The sequence below is a fragment of the Catharus ustulatus genome, chromosome 13 (genome assembly GCF_009819885.2).
Source record: "Catharus ustulatus isolate bCatUst1 chromosome 13, bCatUst1.pri.v2, whole genome shotgun sequence".
Classification (NCBI taxonomy): Eukaryota; Metazoa; Chordata; class Aves; order Passeriformes; family Turdidae; genus Catharus; species Catharus ustulatus.
The window spans coordinates 19348893-19361966 of NC_046233.1; the positions used below are offsets into that span (position 1 = coordinate 19348893).

The following is a 13074-nucleotide window of genomic DNA, read 5'->3' on the forward strand; positions in this document are numbered from 1 at the left end:
ACGCCGAACACTGAGCCAGGAATCCTGTACAAAATGTCCTGATTTCACACAGCCACACTTGCATTTCTTACTTTTCCAGTCTAAAGTTTTGGCTTCAAATCATAACATTGGATCCAAGCCCGGGGCCAACACCTGAAAATAATTTAGACCTGTTAACATCTCTGTTCTTACCTAGAAGAAACAGGCTTCTTTCATGAGAGGGAAAAGATGAAAAAGGCTGGAAGCTTGCACAGGGAAGGAATAAAACCCCCAGGCAGGTGTGGCTGGGAGCAGCACCTCTGGGACTATTGGTTCTCAAGCATCACTTAGGGCAGTGGCACTGGGAAATTATGAAGGAATTAATTGGGAGCCATTGATTGGTTTCCATATGATATCACAGGGCTGCAGTTATAGATGACCTAAAGAGACGAATTTGATAAAATTCAGTATCAAATTCAAGTCACAAAATGCAAATAATAACAAAATATGTTGGGCAAACACTCTTTGCACATTTTATCCAGGATTCTCCAGAACAACATGCCCTTTTATGTTCTGGATTTCCTGAAGACTTTTCTATCATAACGATCAAATTAATTATAAAATCAATAAAATAATATTATTCTCAGAAGAAAATTTAAAAATTATTTTATGACAAGTTACAAATTAGTTGAACACTATCTTCTAGATATAGAAAATAATTAAATACTTTCAACTGAACATGTAGAACTCAAAAATGTTAATACTAAATCTCATATTTGTCAGGAGCCTTGTTATTTTTCCCAATGATTAATACCCACCAAGAGCAGTGTGGGCATTAATTACCATCCCTGATTGTCTTCTGACAGCCCCCAGAGTCCTGCACTAAACCCACAGGGCTCCTGCTCTTGGATGATTTACCTGAAGGCCAGACTTTGGGATATTTTGATCTCTGGAGGTGACAGGTGATGGAGGAATGAGGGACATGGCCCCGAGAGCTGGGCTGGGGAGGGACAGCTCTGCCAGAGCAGCTCTGCTCCCTGGGCTCTCCTGCCCTTCCCCACCCTGCCATTCTCTCCTCTCACCCTCAGCCTCTGGCTGAAGATAACCCAGAGCTGGGGATAAACCAGGGCTGGAGATAACCCAGATTCCAGGATACCCCAGGGCTGCAGGATAGCCCCCTGTGCCTGCCTGTGCTGGGGTTTTCTCCTGCTACTGCTGCATGCCCTCCCCAGCCTATTTTTCCAAGGAGGCAGCACAGCAGTGCCTGTGCATCCCTGGGCACCGCTCACCTGCATTTCTCTGGTGGGTTTGAGTCCACTCTCACACTGGGAGTGTGTCAAGGATCACTGAACTCTGCTGCACTGGGATTGTCTCCATACAGCTTTTTCCAAGGGTTTTTCATTGTCATGGGACATGCCACAGACACCTTGTTGTCCCTTCCAGCTGTCAGGCAGTTTGAGTCTGCTCAGAGTCTTCTGCTTGGGCTGCCTGCTCTGTGCTTTATCTTCAGACAGTGCACAGAGACAGTAATTTCACGATTATAAGCCACACTGAGTATAAGCCGCACTTCCGGGTGTCAGCAACTTTCCATTCTTTGTCCATACATAAGCCACACCTGATTATAAGCCGCACATTACAATACAGAGTGTGATAAAAGGTATCTGTTCTATCACCATCTGTTGAGGGTGGGGGCAGTGATCCTTATCTCCAAGGGAGATATTCTGCTAATGGGCCATCCATTGAAACCAGGCAGGGCATTGTTCTTTATCTTTTCACAATCCATCCTTCCTTCAGAGAGTCATTTTCTGCTAATGGCCCATTGAGTCCCACTGTGGGACTGATAAAATTACTGCATCTCATTGGAAGTTGCTCCAGCCAGGGGGAAGAGCCCAACATTTCTTACCAAGATAAAAACAGAGGTTTTGGAACACTAAGGGAGCCCCTTTCTCCACTGGACTCCAGAGGGAAACTGCACCTTCTGCAGGAGCACTGCTTCAACTGAATCACATCTGTCACTGCAGGAGGATGCAGCCACTATTTAATGGGACTGCTGACAACACCCTGCCTGACAGGGTGTCAGGTTGTACTCTGACTTTGTCAGGGTTTGGGGTTTGTTTCTTTGTAGTACTGTATTTCTATTTTAATTTCCCTAGTAAAGAACTGTTATTCCTAATTCCCATATTTTTGCCTGTAAACCCCTTGATTTCAAAATTATAATAATTTGGAGGGAGGGGGTTTACATTCTCCATTTCAAAGAGAAGCTCCTGCCTTTCTCAGCAGACACCTGTCCTCCAAACTAAAACAGCAACTTTTTGTTCTTTGTCCATATATAAGCCGCACCTGATTATAAGCTGCACTTTGGGTTTGGACCAAAATTTTAGTCAAAATGGTGCGGCTTATAATTGTGAAATTACTGTACATTTTTTTATCCATATCAATCTGATTTTCTCTTCATTGTGGGAAATGAGAATTTGAGAATGGTAGCGGGCAGGATTTCCCATACGGAAAATTTATCTGTTACTTACTCGATGTTTGACTCAGTTTTTTCCTCCCTGGCTCTCATTTGACACTGAAATTACCTCTAAAATCTACTTCCATTTTACCTGATGAAGTCACACTACATATCCTGTACCAATCCTGTACAATCATGTTGAAAATTCAGAGCTGGAATAGCATTTCACAAAAGAGGTGAGCTTTCATGGATTTTAAATTACAGTGCCTCCATAGGAACTCCAGCCTGCCTCAGACAGGAGGGTATTTATAGCTGTCACCTCTGAAATACTACAGTAAAAATCCTTACAGTTTACAGTCACAGCAATTTGGGTAATTGTTTTATAAGGTGGCAAAGTGTTACTTGGCTTTTGAGCAGTTTTCCAAACAGTTGGTGGAAGGATGAATTAAACACTGACACGCCAGAATCAAAATAGAATTTATTTCTGCAGAGTTTTTGTCTTCAGAGTTTCTTCCAGAGATCCGTGGGAGCTGCTCCATTGATTCACTGCAATTACACTTCATGTTTTCTTCTTAATGACAATTTCTGTTTTCATGCTGTGTAGGTTTGAAAACAGCAGAATTTCTGCCATCAGATCACTTTGTGTTGATTTAGATTGCTGTGATTTTTTTAATAAACAAACCAGTTGCGGGGATAAAGGCATTTTAGGTGGAACTCCTGGTGATGTGGTGGAGTCACTCCATACCCCAGCCTTGCCTGATTTCAGGGGGCCCATGGAGATGCTCTGTGCAGCTCCAGCCTCTCCAGGGGGTGGTGGCAGTCAAAGGTGTCTCAAGGGCACTCAGAACTTCAATTCTGCCCCAGTTCCCACTGGTGGCCCTGGGACCTGAGGTGGCCCTGGCACCTGTATTGCACTTATTCACAAACCACTCTAACCTTCAATTTTGGCACAAGGACTCACAGATAAGGTACATTTTTGTCTTCCATTAATAAATTCAAGCTCTACTCTTTTGATCCCCTTGAACTTTTAATTTCTTCACTGCCCTAGGTAAAAGATAACACAAATTACCTCAGCTTCCCCTTTGGCTTTGGGGTATTAAATGTTCCTCCCAGCAGAGAGAGTTTTACACTCACTTTTAGCTGCCAAGTGGAAAATGTGGCTCCACATCCCCAAAATTGTGCCTGTGTTTGTTGAGGCCAGCAGCTGGTGGGGTGTGAGGGTTTCTGCTGAGAGGCCAGGGCTGGGCTGGCCCTGCTGGTGACGGAGCTCCTGCCTGGCTGAGCCCCCACTCTATCTGGAAATTGTGTTTTCTGCAAACCAAACAGACCAGAGAAAGTACATCTGCTGCTTGTTTATTGATTTAGGGCTCTTCCTGCCTGTTTCTGGGAAAGGAAAAAAAAATAAAAAAGAATAAAAAAAAAGAATAAAAGGCCACCTTCATTATTTCACTTTTAATTTCCTTTCTCCAAAGTAAGCAGAGTAAAATTAGATTTAGGCTGATGCATATTCCACAAATAAATTACGTGGAACTAGAGTGGTTAAATGAACTTTGCTTGGGGATTATTGGAAAGATAAATATTTAAACACTGAACTTGAGGTAAGTCATGTTTATACAACATCTGGGGGTTTTTGTCATTGCTTCTCCGCCCCCTCTTTTTTCCCTATTGTGGCTTTTCTAGTCAGCTCAACCCCATGGACATGAAAGCAGGGTGAATACCAACTTCAGAAAACTGTTGTCTGTATTGTTGCCAGCAGAGGGGTTTTTTTGATTCTTTTTAGGGAGATGATCTTTCTGCGGTTCTATTTTTATGGAAGTCTTTGATTATATTTCACACTATGTCTCAGTTAAAAGAATTGGAAGTAAATTTAGAAGAATTCAAATTATATCTCTTGGGGAAAAAAATCTGCTGGTATTGAAATTGTTAAAAAATATTTAAATTGCAGTAGAACTTGTAAACCATTGAGCACCATAATGTATGAAGCTTTAATCTGAAGGTTTTATTTTAAATTAATAGACTTTTAATTGCAGGATGACACTCTATTAACCAGACTTCGAAACTCCAGAAAATTTCTTCAGTAGGGAAGGATAGGGATTTCCATTCCATATGGAAAAATGCAAACAGCAATCCAGATGTGGACTGTGCTGGTTCATTTTGTAGTCAACACTGGGTCACTGAATTTCCTGCACCACAGATTATTCAGGGTGATATTGGAGGTATTGTGGAATTTTATCAAACTAGAATATTCCTTTCTACAATAAAAACAAGCTATGAAATAAAATAAAAACAAGTTAAGAAATTTTTAGGTGGCCAGATACTGAAGATTGATACAATAAAGTATTTGCCTTTTAAGCTCATAGTACAAAAAAACCCTTCAATTTTAAAAGGTCGATGCAGATGAAACGCTAAGAAACCATAATTAATAATAATTATCCTTGCTATTGTGACATCAATAAGGGAATAATGAAGTGAACTGGCTTTTTAGATTTTCATGCTCATCTAGAAGTGAAATTCATCCTCCCTGGATAAAATGTGAATATTCACTGTTGTTATTTTGATTAATGGCATTGGGTTAGCAAATGTCAGTGTGTTCCTCAGCTGTTTGCATCTGTGTTCCCACAACGGGCCAGGAGTTTTTCCAGTTGCTACCAATATTTATTACCAATCCAATCAGATTCATATGTGACTATAAATTTTGAAAATTTTGTTCCACATTTGCCAAATATCCTGGTTTCTGTCTAATTAATAATGGTAGTTTATTGTGTTGCTATTTAAGTTAGAAGTCCTGGTAATCCTATTTTTTTTTTCTGCTGTATTTTGTGTATATTATATGTATGTGGAAGGGCTCATGCAGCGCAGACACTTCAATCTCTCACATTTATGAGCTTGGCAGATTTCTCAGTTTCTCTGGTTGCTCTTTGGTTCTTTCTCTGGTTTTTCTTCTAAGTTTTAAATTGTCAGAATAGAATTTTTACTTTCCTGAATTTAAGAAAGCTTTCAAAAAATCCACAATGTTTTTGTAAAATGGCCTTTTGCCCTCAGTGATACATTTCAAAGCAAAGAGCTTTTATAGCAGTAATTATAATATAAATTATAATTACCAGTAATTATAATGCAAAGTTAAGGGAAATCCACGGAACTGATAAATTTTCATTGTCACTATCACACTTGTATCATATATAATGTTCACCAAATGTAGGGGTAGTCTGGGAAGTGCCTGTTCTGCCAAAATGCCCAGAAAAGAGCAGATTGGGGAATGGGATGGGAGGATTCAAGCCAAGTTTTCTTTCATTTCCATGGGACATTTCAGGTTTTGTTGGCAGAACAATCCCCTGGCCGTGAGTGACAGAGAGGTGCTGCACGATGACAGAGGGAATACTGGGATAATTAAAATCAGAACAGGAATAAAGGAAAAGTTGCTCAAACTCCAAAATAATAATTACTGAACTTCATGGACCTGTCCTAGGGAGAGCTACAAACAAAAGAAGTGCTGGGATTATTGAATTTTTCCTGCCTGGTTTTTCCTTTCTGAAGTTTGAACCACAGCATCCAGAGCCTCTTCCCTCAGTCTGTGCTGGGATGTGGTGGAGCATGTGGAAGCTCAGGATCAGGGTCCAGAGAAAATGATGTTACTGCATTTTTCTGAGGGAGAAGACACTTATTTTTCTTTTTTCTTTTTTTTTTTAAATGTGAGTTGCGTTGGTTCCTGTGGCCCACAAAGGATTCCACAGCTTTGGGATCACAGGAAGATCCGTGGTCCTGATAATTACAGGAGTGCCATCTGTACTGCTGTGCTCAGAGGTCTGCCAGCATTTCCATTACAAACCCCACTGCAGTGGTTTGCAGCTCAGTCACACAGATGTGCTGCTGCCCTGATGAATCTTGAGTCTGGCAATGATTTGTTCTCCTCCTACCCCCAGAAGCTGAAAAAAAAAATGGTTTAAAATCTAAAGTGATACACCAGTGACTGGATGTTGACTAAGCAGGAACTGTGGTTGCTGCAGTTTAGCAAGAACTTCATTCTTTAATTCCTGTAGGGGTGACTTTTACTGTGCAATGCAAGTGCTTTTGGTAATTCTGAAACTAAACAATGTCTCATAAAACCTCTAGCAATTCTTAGTTTATGTTCTAGAGCTTCAGCTTTGCCTCTGGATTTATTGTGCTGGAATGTGGCACGAAGGGAAGGATTTGGAGCCTGTAACACTGTCCTGCTGCTGCCCAGTTTAATTACACATTGAAGGTGTTCAGCTTTTTACTTCTAGTTATAAACCTGTGAAATGAGGTTGTGCTTGATTGATAGAGGTTCAAGATATGCAAGTTTCAATTGGAAAACAAGCAGTGCCAACCATGCCCATGACTGGGAGATCTCAAACTTTTCCAAGTAAAAGTGGTCATTCCCAGCACTTTTTGATACCAGAAGCATTCCCATTTCATTGGATAAAGTGTTTTCATATGCTTCTGTATACTTGATTTCCTACTCAGTGATTGGATTACTCCAAATTCTGTGCAGCAGCTGGAGCCTTCCCTAGAAAGCTCGGCTGTTCTGTCACAAGCTAGGACCTGCCTTTAAAGCAGGTTTTTGTGAATTATACATCACTGCTTTCATAAGTGGTCAGAAAATGTATTTACAGCTCTGCTAAATAGTGGAAATGAAGGGGAAAAGGTGGTTAATTTGGCATCATTTATGATTATAGCCTTGGAGAGTGTGAGTTTGCGGGGCAGAAAAACACAGAAGCAAAACTTAAAATAGAAAACAGCAGAAGTTCAATTTAAAAAGTGAAGTTAAAAGACATACAAAAATGTTAAAATTAGGAACAGTTAAGAACAATTGGCTGTATTAGGAATAACGCTGTGCTCAGAAAATTCACCCAGCAAGTCCCCAGAATGCAGAGGATGAACAGTTTGGGGCACCACATGGCCAGAACAGCTTTGGCCACATTATGATCATTAAATATTTTCCCTAAATGATGCTGTTTGTCACTGAGCTCGGGCTCGCTCTCTCCTCTAATGTTCCTGTTTTGTTTCCCCCAGCTGACAATGCCAACCTTTCCTGTTGTTGTGAAGATTGGACATGCTCACTCAGGAATGGGAAAGGTGCAGATGCTACTTGTTGCATGTTGGGAGCCTGGGGTTTGTCCCTTACCTGTGCATGCTCATTCCTTCCCTGATATTTCACCTTTTATCTACCCAGACTCTGTCTCGGATCCACCCCTTTTGCAAATCTCTTCCTGTCCATGCTAAGAAAGCATCTCTCTTCAGGAAAATAAAAGCAAGCCCAAAGTATTTTTACAACGAGGCCTTTGCAGTTGGAGAGTCACCCTATGTGGGATGTGCTTTGCACTGTGCTGAGATGCTTTCTCGAAGCAAAACCTTGTTCATTAATTTATTGTCTGCACTGAAACTCTTCAAGAGTCAAGGTCTGATACACAATCAAACTTTTTGGAGCTGGGAGTGTGGGAAGGTTTTGCCTTGGTTATGTGTTGGTTTCAGCTTGATAATGAACTTTGATTTCCTATATGCTGTCTGTGACTGTTTAATACCTCTGTATAACTGCTGCTTTCTTTCTCCAAAGTAATTGCATTTCAGTGGTGAGTACAGATGTTTTGGTGTCACTTATCTCACAGTGCAGGGCCAGTGGGAGAGAATTTCAATCCCATTTTCACTGCTACCAGTGACAATTTCTAGTCCTTGCAGAGGAACTTCACTCACTGAAAACATTTCAGTGCTAGAAGCGGTTAAGATTTTAAAACAATTAATCAGAGAATAGTTACATTTATAATCTCCAAAGTTCCATGAACATAATATTTGCCACTATTTTCAGATAGAAAACTGATTTAATTACAACTTGCACTGTATGTTATTTTTTGCCTATGACTGTTTTGCTTTGCTTCATATTTAGTAAATCATTGGAAGTCTGGCAGCCAATTTGACTGAGGGCAGACTGAACCACTAATTAATATGCCCTTTCTGTGGATTGCATATGTGAAGTGTTAGAATGTTTGTGCTTTGGATATTCACCTCTCATTTAGGGAAAAGGGGAAATAATGCACAGAAATGTTCCTCATATCAAATGGCTAGAAATGAGGGTTTTTTTCAGCAATGAAATATTGAAAACCCTCCAAGATTAAATGCAATCAGAGAGAAAGGAAGGTTTCCCTGGAAGCCCAGCCCTCCCTGAGGGCACTGCTGGCAGCAGCATTTCCAGAGGTCCCAGTTAGACCCACATAGGCCAGCCAGTTTTCAGAAGATCAAGCTGAAACCAGGCCTTGTGTCTGGTTTGTGGCTCTCAAATGGCAAATTACTCTGTATCTTTCTCCATCTGAGAGCTGGGGGCAAATGCTTAGACTTTAGGCTTTTATCTCCAAATTCCACTTATTTCCCCACGTCCCATCTCCCAGTCCTGACCCTCAGGTTCCCTTTTCAGTGCCAGCAAAAGGAGAAGCAAACAGGATGCTGGGCTTGCAAGGAGCTGCAAACTCCTAATATTGGATCCCATGGGAAATCCTGATCCTGCCTGCTTCCTCCCCATTCTGCAGTGCCCTCTGGATCAGTGTGCTGGAGTGCCACTTTCCTGGTTTCCACCTGCCCCAAGGCTTCTCTCCCGAGCCCCCTTCACTCCTTGCTTCCCCAGCTCAGAGAGTGCCCTCCCTGTCCAGAGGTGATGTCTCTGTCCTCCTCTGCCCTCTAAAATCTTCTCCTCCCTCTTCCCTAGATCAGTATTCCCCACTTTTCCATACCCCTCTTCTTTCAAGATGTAAAAGCTGATGGTTCAGTGCCACTCACCACCTCAGCAGAGCATTCCACACCTGGGAAATCCCAGCCCTGGAAAGCCCAGCTCCTTCAGAGAAGAGGGAAAAAAGAGAATTATGGTTCTGCTGCCTGGAGCCAGCCCTCTGTGCTCCCTGTGAACCTGCCCTCACCAGGATATCAGGATCCTTCAGCTCCTCCCTCATGGGAAAAGTTAGTGGGATGATGTGAAAATTCCTTGTGGGCTCCATATATATTCAGTTACCTGAGCCATTTACAGAAACAGCAAGAATCTACATCAATTGGAATTGCATGTCACACCTAAAAAAGTTCTGAGGCCTGCATTATCTAGAACTAACATAACTTAAAAAAATAAAAAAAAAAAGAAAGCAAAATTAAACTCCATTGTCTGCAAATTTCTTTCTCCAGATGAGCAGGTACTATTTTGCTGAGAAAAATAGATACTTTAAAGCAGGAATGTTATAGAACATAGAAATCAGATAAAATACAGATTTTTTAAAATGTTGTCAAAACCGTGCTTCTCATGAATGCCATTTGCAACTGAATTCTGCATTTTGTTCCTAATTGCTCTTTTTTTCTTTTGTCTGTGCCATGTTCTTGTGGTGTGATGGCTCCAGATCAAGGTAGACAACCACTACGATTTTCAGGACATAGCCAGCGTGGTAGCACTCACTCAGACCTACGCCACCACTGAGCCCTTCATAGACTCCAAATATGACATCAGGATCCAAAAGATAGGCAGTAACTACAAGGCATACATGTGAGCCAATCCTTATGTTCTTTCCTGCTTTTGTTTCAAAATTGATAAGTACCAGTGAGATTAAAGAGTGTTGGGTGAGCCTCTGAGATGATGCCTCCCTTGTCACACTCTGTGGAAAGATTATTTTAAACTTTCTGGATTTATCAAAAGTCTTTTTATCAGTTGATTGTGGCTGGGAGCAGGAGAATGAGACACCAGGTGAGCCTGCCATAGGGGTTTTTTTTTCTGCTAACTTACGTTAATTATTTTCATTTAAAGAAAGGAGCAATTGGAAGAGGGTTTGGTTTCATGGAGGACTTGTTAATTCAGATTTCTTCATATCTTTTCATCAGTTTAAGGACAAATTTTCTTCAAATTTTTCTTCTCCACTCTGATGATAAGTTGGATGGCATTCATTCACACAAACAAACTTGAACTGTCATACTTTAATGGAACAAAATCCTCTCCTTTCAACATAACACATCAAAGAAACAATCCAATCCTGCAGTGACTTTCACAGAGATGCATGAAAACCTCTTCTCATTGTAGAGCCCAGGTGTTTGTTTAAAGGCCATGACTAAAGGAGAGGCTCAAAGGATGCTCCAGCCTCACAAACAGCAGTGAGCTGGAGCAGCACACCAAGCTGTGATGCAGCAGTTGAGCTCTGGTACCTGTGTTTATAGAGATCTTTACTCTCTTTCAATTATCAGGCAGTGTCATCTGACACACACTCACTTCATGTCTCATTTTGTGACAAGCTGGATCATCTTATGCCTTTGTTCCCTCACTCTTAGAATCCTGAGGCAGGGAAAATGTAACAGAAGATGGATAAAACTACACATTTACATATCCACACCCACATCCAGACACGGGGGTATTTCTCAAGGCTCCTGAACATTGGAGGGATCAGCAAATCCTTGTAAATTATTTGTCAGGTACAGTCAGGTTCTTTATCAGTAAAGAACTGCAAGCACACAATAAATATTGAGAGAAGCTGAAGCTGGAGTTGACTTAAAGAAATCCATTAAATGTTTTATCATTTAAAAGACAGGGTTGATGTTAAAATTTACAACAGCCATGAGGAAATAGACTCTTTGGTCCAGGGTGGGAGAAGGGGGGAAATCTCTGTCCTTGGGTTGGTGTTGGGAGCACACACACTCTGGCTTCTCATCACATTGCTGCCCCAGGACCTGCTGCTCTGCCCTGAGCTGGCACTGAGGGGATGCTTGAGAACAGCATCCAAGGTTTGGCCTTCCCAAAGAAGCCCAGAAATCCCTCCCATGCACTGAGGGGCTCAGGAAGCCCAGAGCTGGTGGGAACACTGCTCCCATGGGCAGGTACACCCTGCAGCTGGGCACGCAGTCCTTCTGCTCTGTTTGGAACCCAAAATTCGCTAAAAACTGCAAAAACAGCGTGGTGGAAATGGGAGTTGTACAGTGACCAAGGCAGGACACTCAGAAAGCTCACAAGGATTCAGAGGTGTCTGGAATGTTCTGTTTTCAGGGATACAGGACTGTGATTTAGGCTCCCTGTGGAATTCAGCTGTGTTGGGCCTTCCCCCTCTCTCCCCGCAGACTCGAGGACCTTAAGCAGGTGATACAGCTTTTATCCCCCAGTTCTCCAGGAGAATTCATTCCAAATCCGCTTCTTTGTCTCACACTGGTGCTCCAGAGCTGACTTTCCCTGGCTTTCCCCCGTCTCTGAGGACACCCATCCTATTTCTTCTGGCAGCACCATGTCCCTCCAGCCCAATGTCCCCTCTCTCCACCTGTCTGGGCCATGGCTTGCTCCAGTCCTGCTGGATTCCCAAACTGCCCCAACCTTCCCGTCCCTCAGTCCTTGCCCCTCATGCCAGAGCTGTTCCCAGTGCCCAGGGTGTTCCCCAGCCCCTGGATTCTCCTCAGTGCCATTCCCCAGGCTTGCTCTGCCCTGCCCCAGGCCCAGCCTCCTTCTCCCCACACACCTTTCCATGGCGCTCTGCAGGGCTGCATGGGGCTTTTCTCTCTTCTTCTCTCTTTTCTCTCGTCACTGCTGTGACAGGCAGATTCCTTGTGTTGTGCTGCCCATCTTTCCCCTCCTCTAATCTACAGAGCTGATTTTCCCCACTTTTACAGCTCCCAAGGGCAGAGTTTCAGGGATAAGGCCCAATTCTTGATGGCTCCAATGCATGGCCAGTACCAGATGCAATATTGGGCTCATCCCCTGTGATAGAAATTGGATCACAACATTTTGTAGTAGACAGCCCCACTTTTTTTTCCCTTTGACTTGATATTTAAGTGCTGTTCAGTGTCAGGAATAATTTTGGAAGAGTCAGCCGCAGTAAATTTATCACTCTGAAACATAAATGTTTCTTCTTTGCAGAAGAAGCAGTTGGCCTAAGGGACAGCAAAAATAAGTTAAAATGACAGCCTGTTCCTCCTACCTTTTATTTGTTTTTAAGTTTCTACTCAGAAACTCTGGGTTCATCCAAATGCTAAAAGCCTAGTGATCATTTTTTCTCTAGATTTTTCATACACTTAAATCACACACCAAAATGAAATACTGATTCGTTATTACAAAGCAGCATGGAAAGGAGAAGATTTATCAAATGTCTGAAGAATTCTTCATGTGCACATACATATACATGATGTCAGTAGAATATTGTTCTACAGCTGGTTCTTATTTTGCTCTGTGACACAGGAACAGAGCACTTAGAGAGCCACCACAAAAAATACCAGCTGAACATTTGTTTTTGTAGTTTAAAGAGAGTTATTAAGAGCCTCAGTTTTATAATTCTGTGGGAAATTGTGGTTTAAGTGGATCCATGAGTCACCAAACACTGGTGCTTATCGTCTGTCAGTAGAGATTATGGCCAAAGAAGCAGGATTGGATCCCTGTAAATACCACAGCCCCTCCGGAGGCTGTGTGACACACACTGAACTGCCCTGGGCACCCGGAGCATTCAGCTGACTTCAAGGAAATCCAGTTTAAAAGGGTCACACACAACGTAGAAAAACAGAAATACGAAAGCCCTGTATCTAAATCTCCCCTCCAAAAGCGGGACTGTGAGTCCAGGGCTTAAAGTTCTTTGATCAAAAGGTCAATAAACCAAAAGTGAAGCACATCAAGCAAAGGAATAGTGCTAGAGGATCAAACCACAGAGCAGGCTATACCCAAG

General features: G+C 42.3%; 1 protein-coding gene across 1 annotated transcript in view; it reads left to right on the forward strand.

Moving 5' to 3' along the window:
• SYN2 (synapsin II) overlaps positions 1-13074 on the forward strand; it is a 153331-nt gene that overhangs the window by 104963 nt on the left and 35294 nt on the right. Inside the window, exons 6-7 of the mRNA XM_033071277.1 lie at positions 7442-7504; positions 9796-9938. Of these exons, the coding sequence (XP_032927168.1) occupies positions 7442-7504; positions 9796-9938 (206 nt within the window). The remainder of the gene's footprint in view (positions 1-7441; positions 7505-9795; positions 9939-13074) is intronic.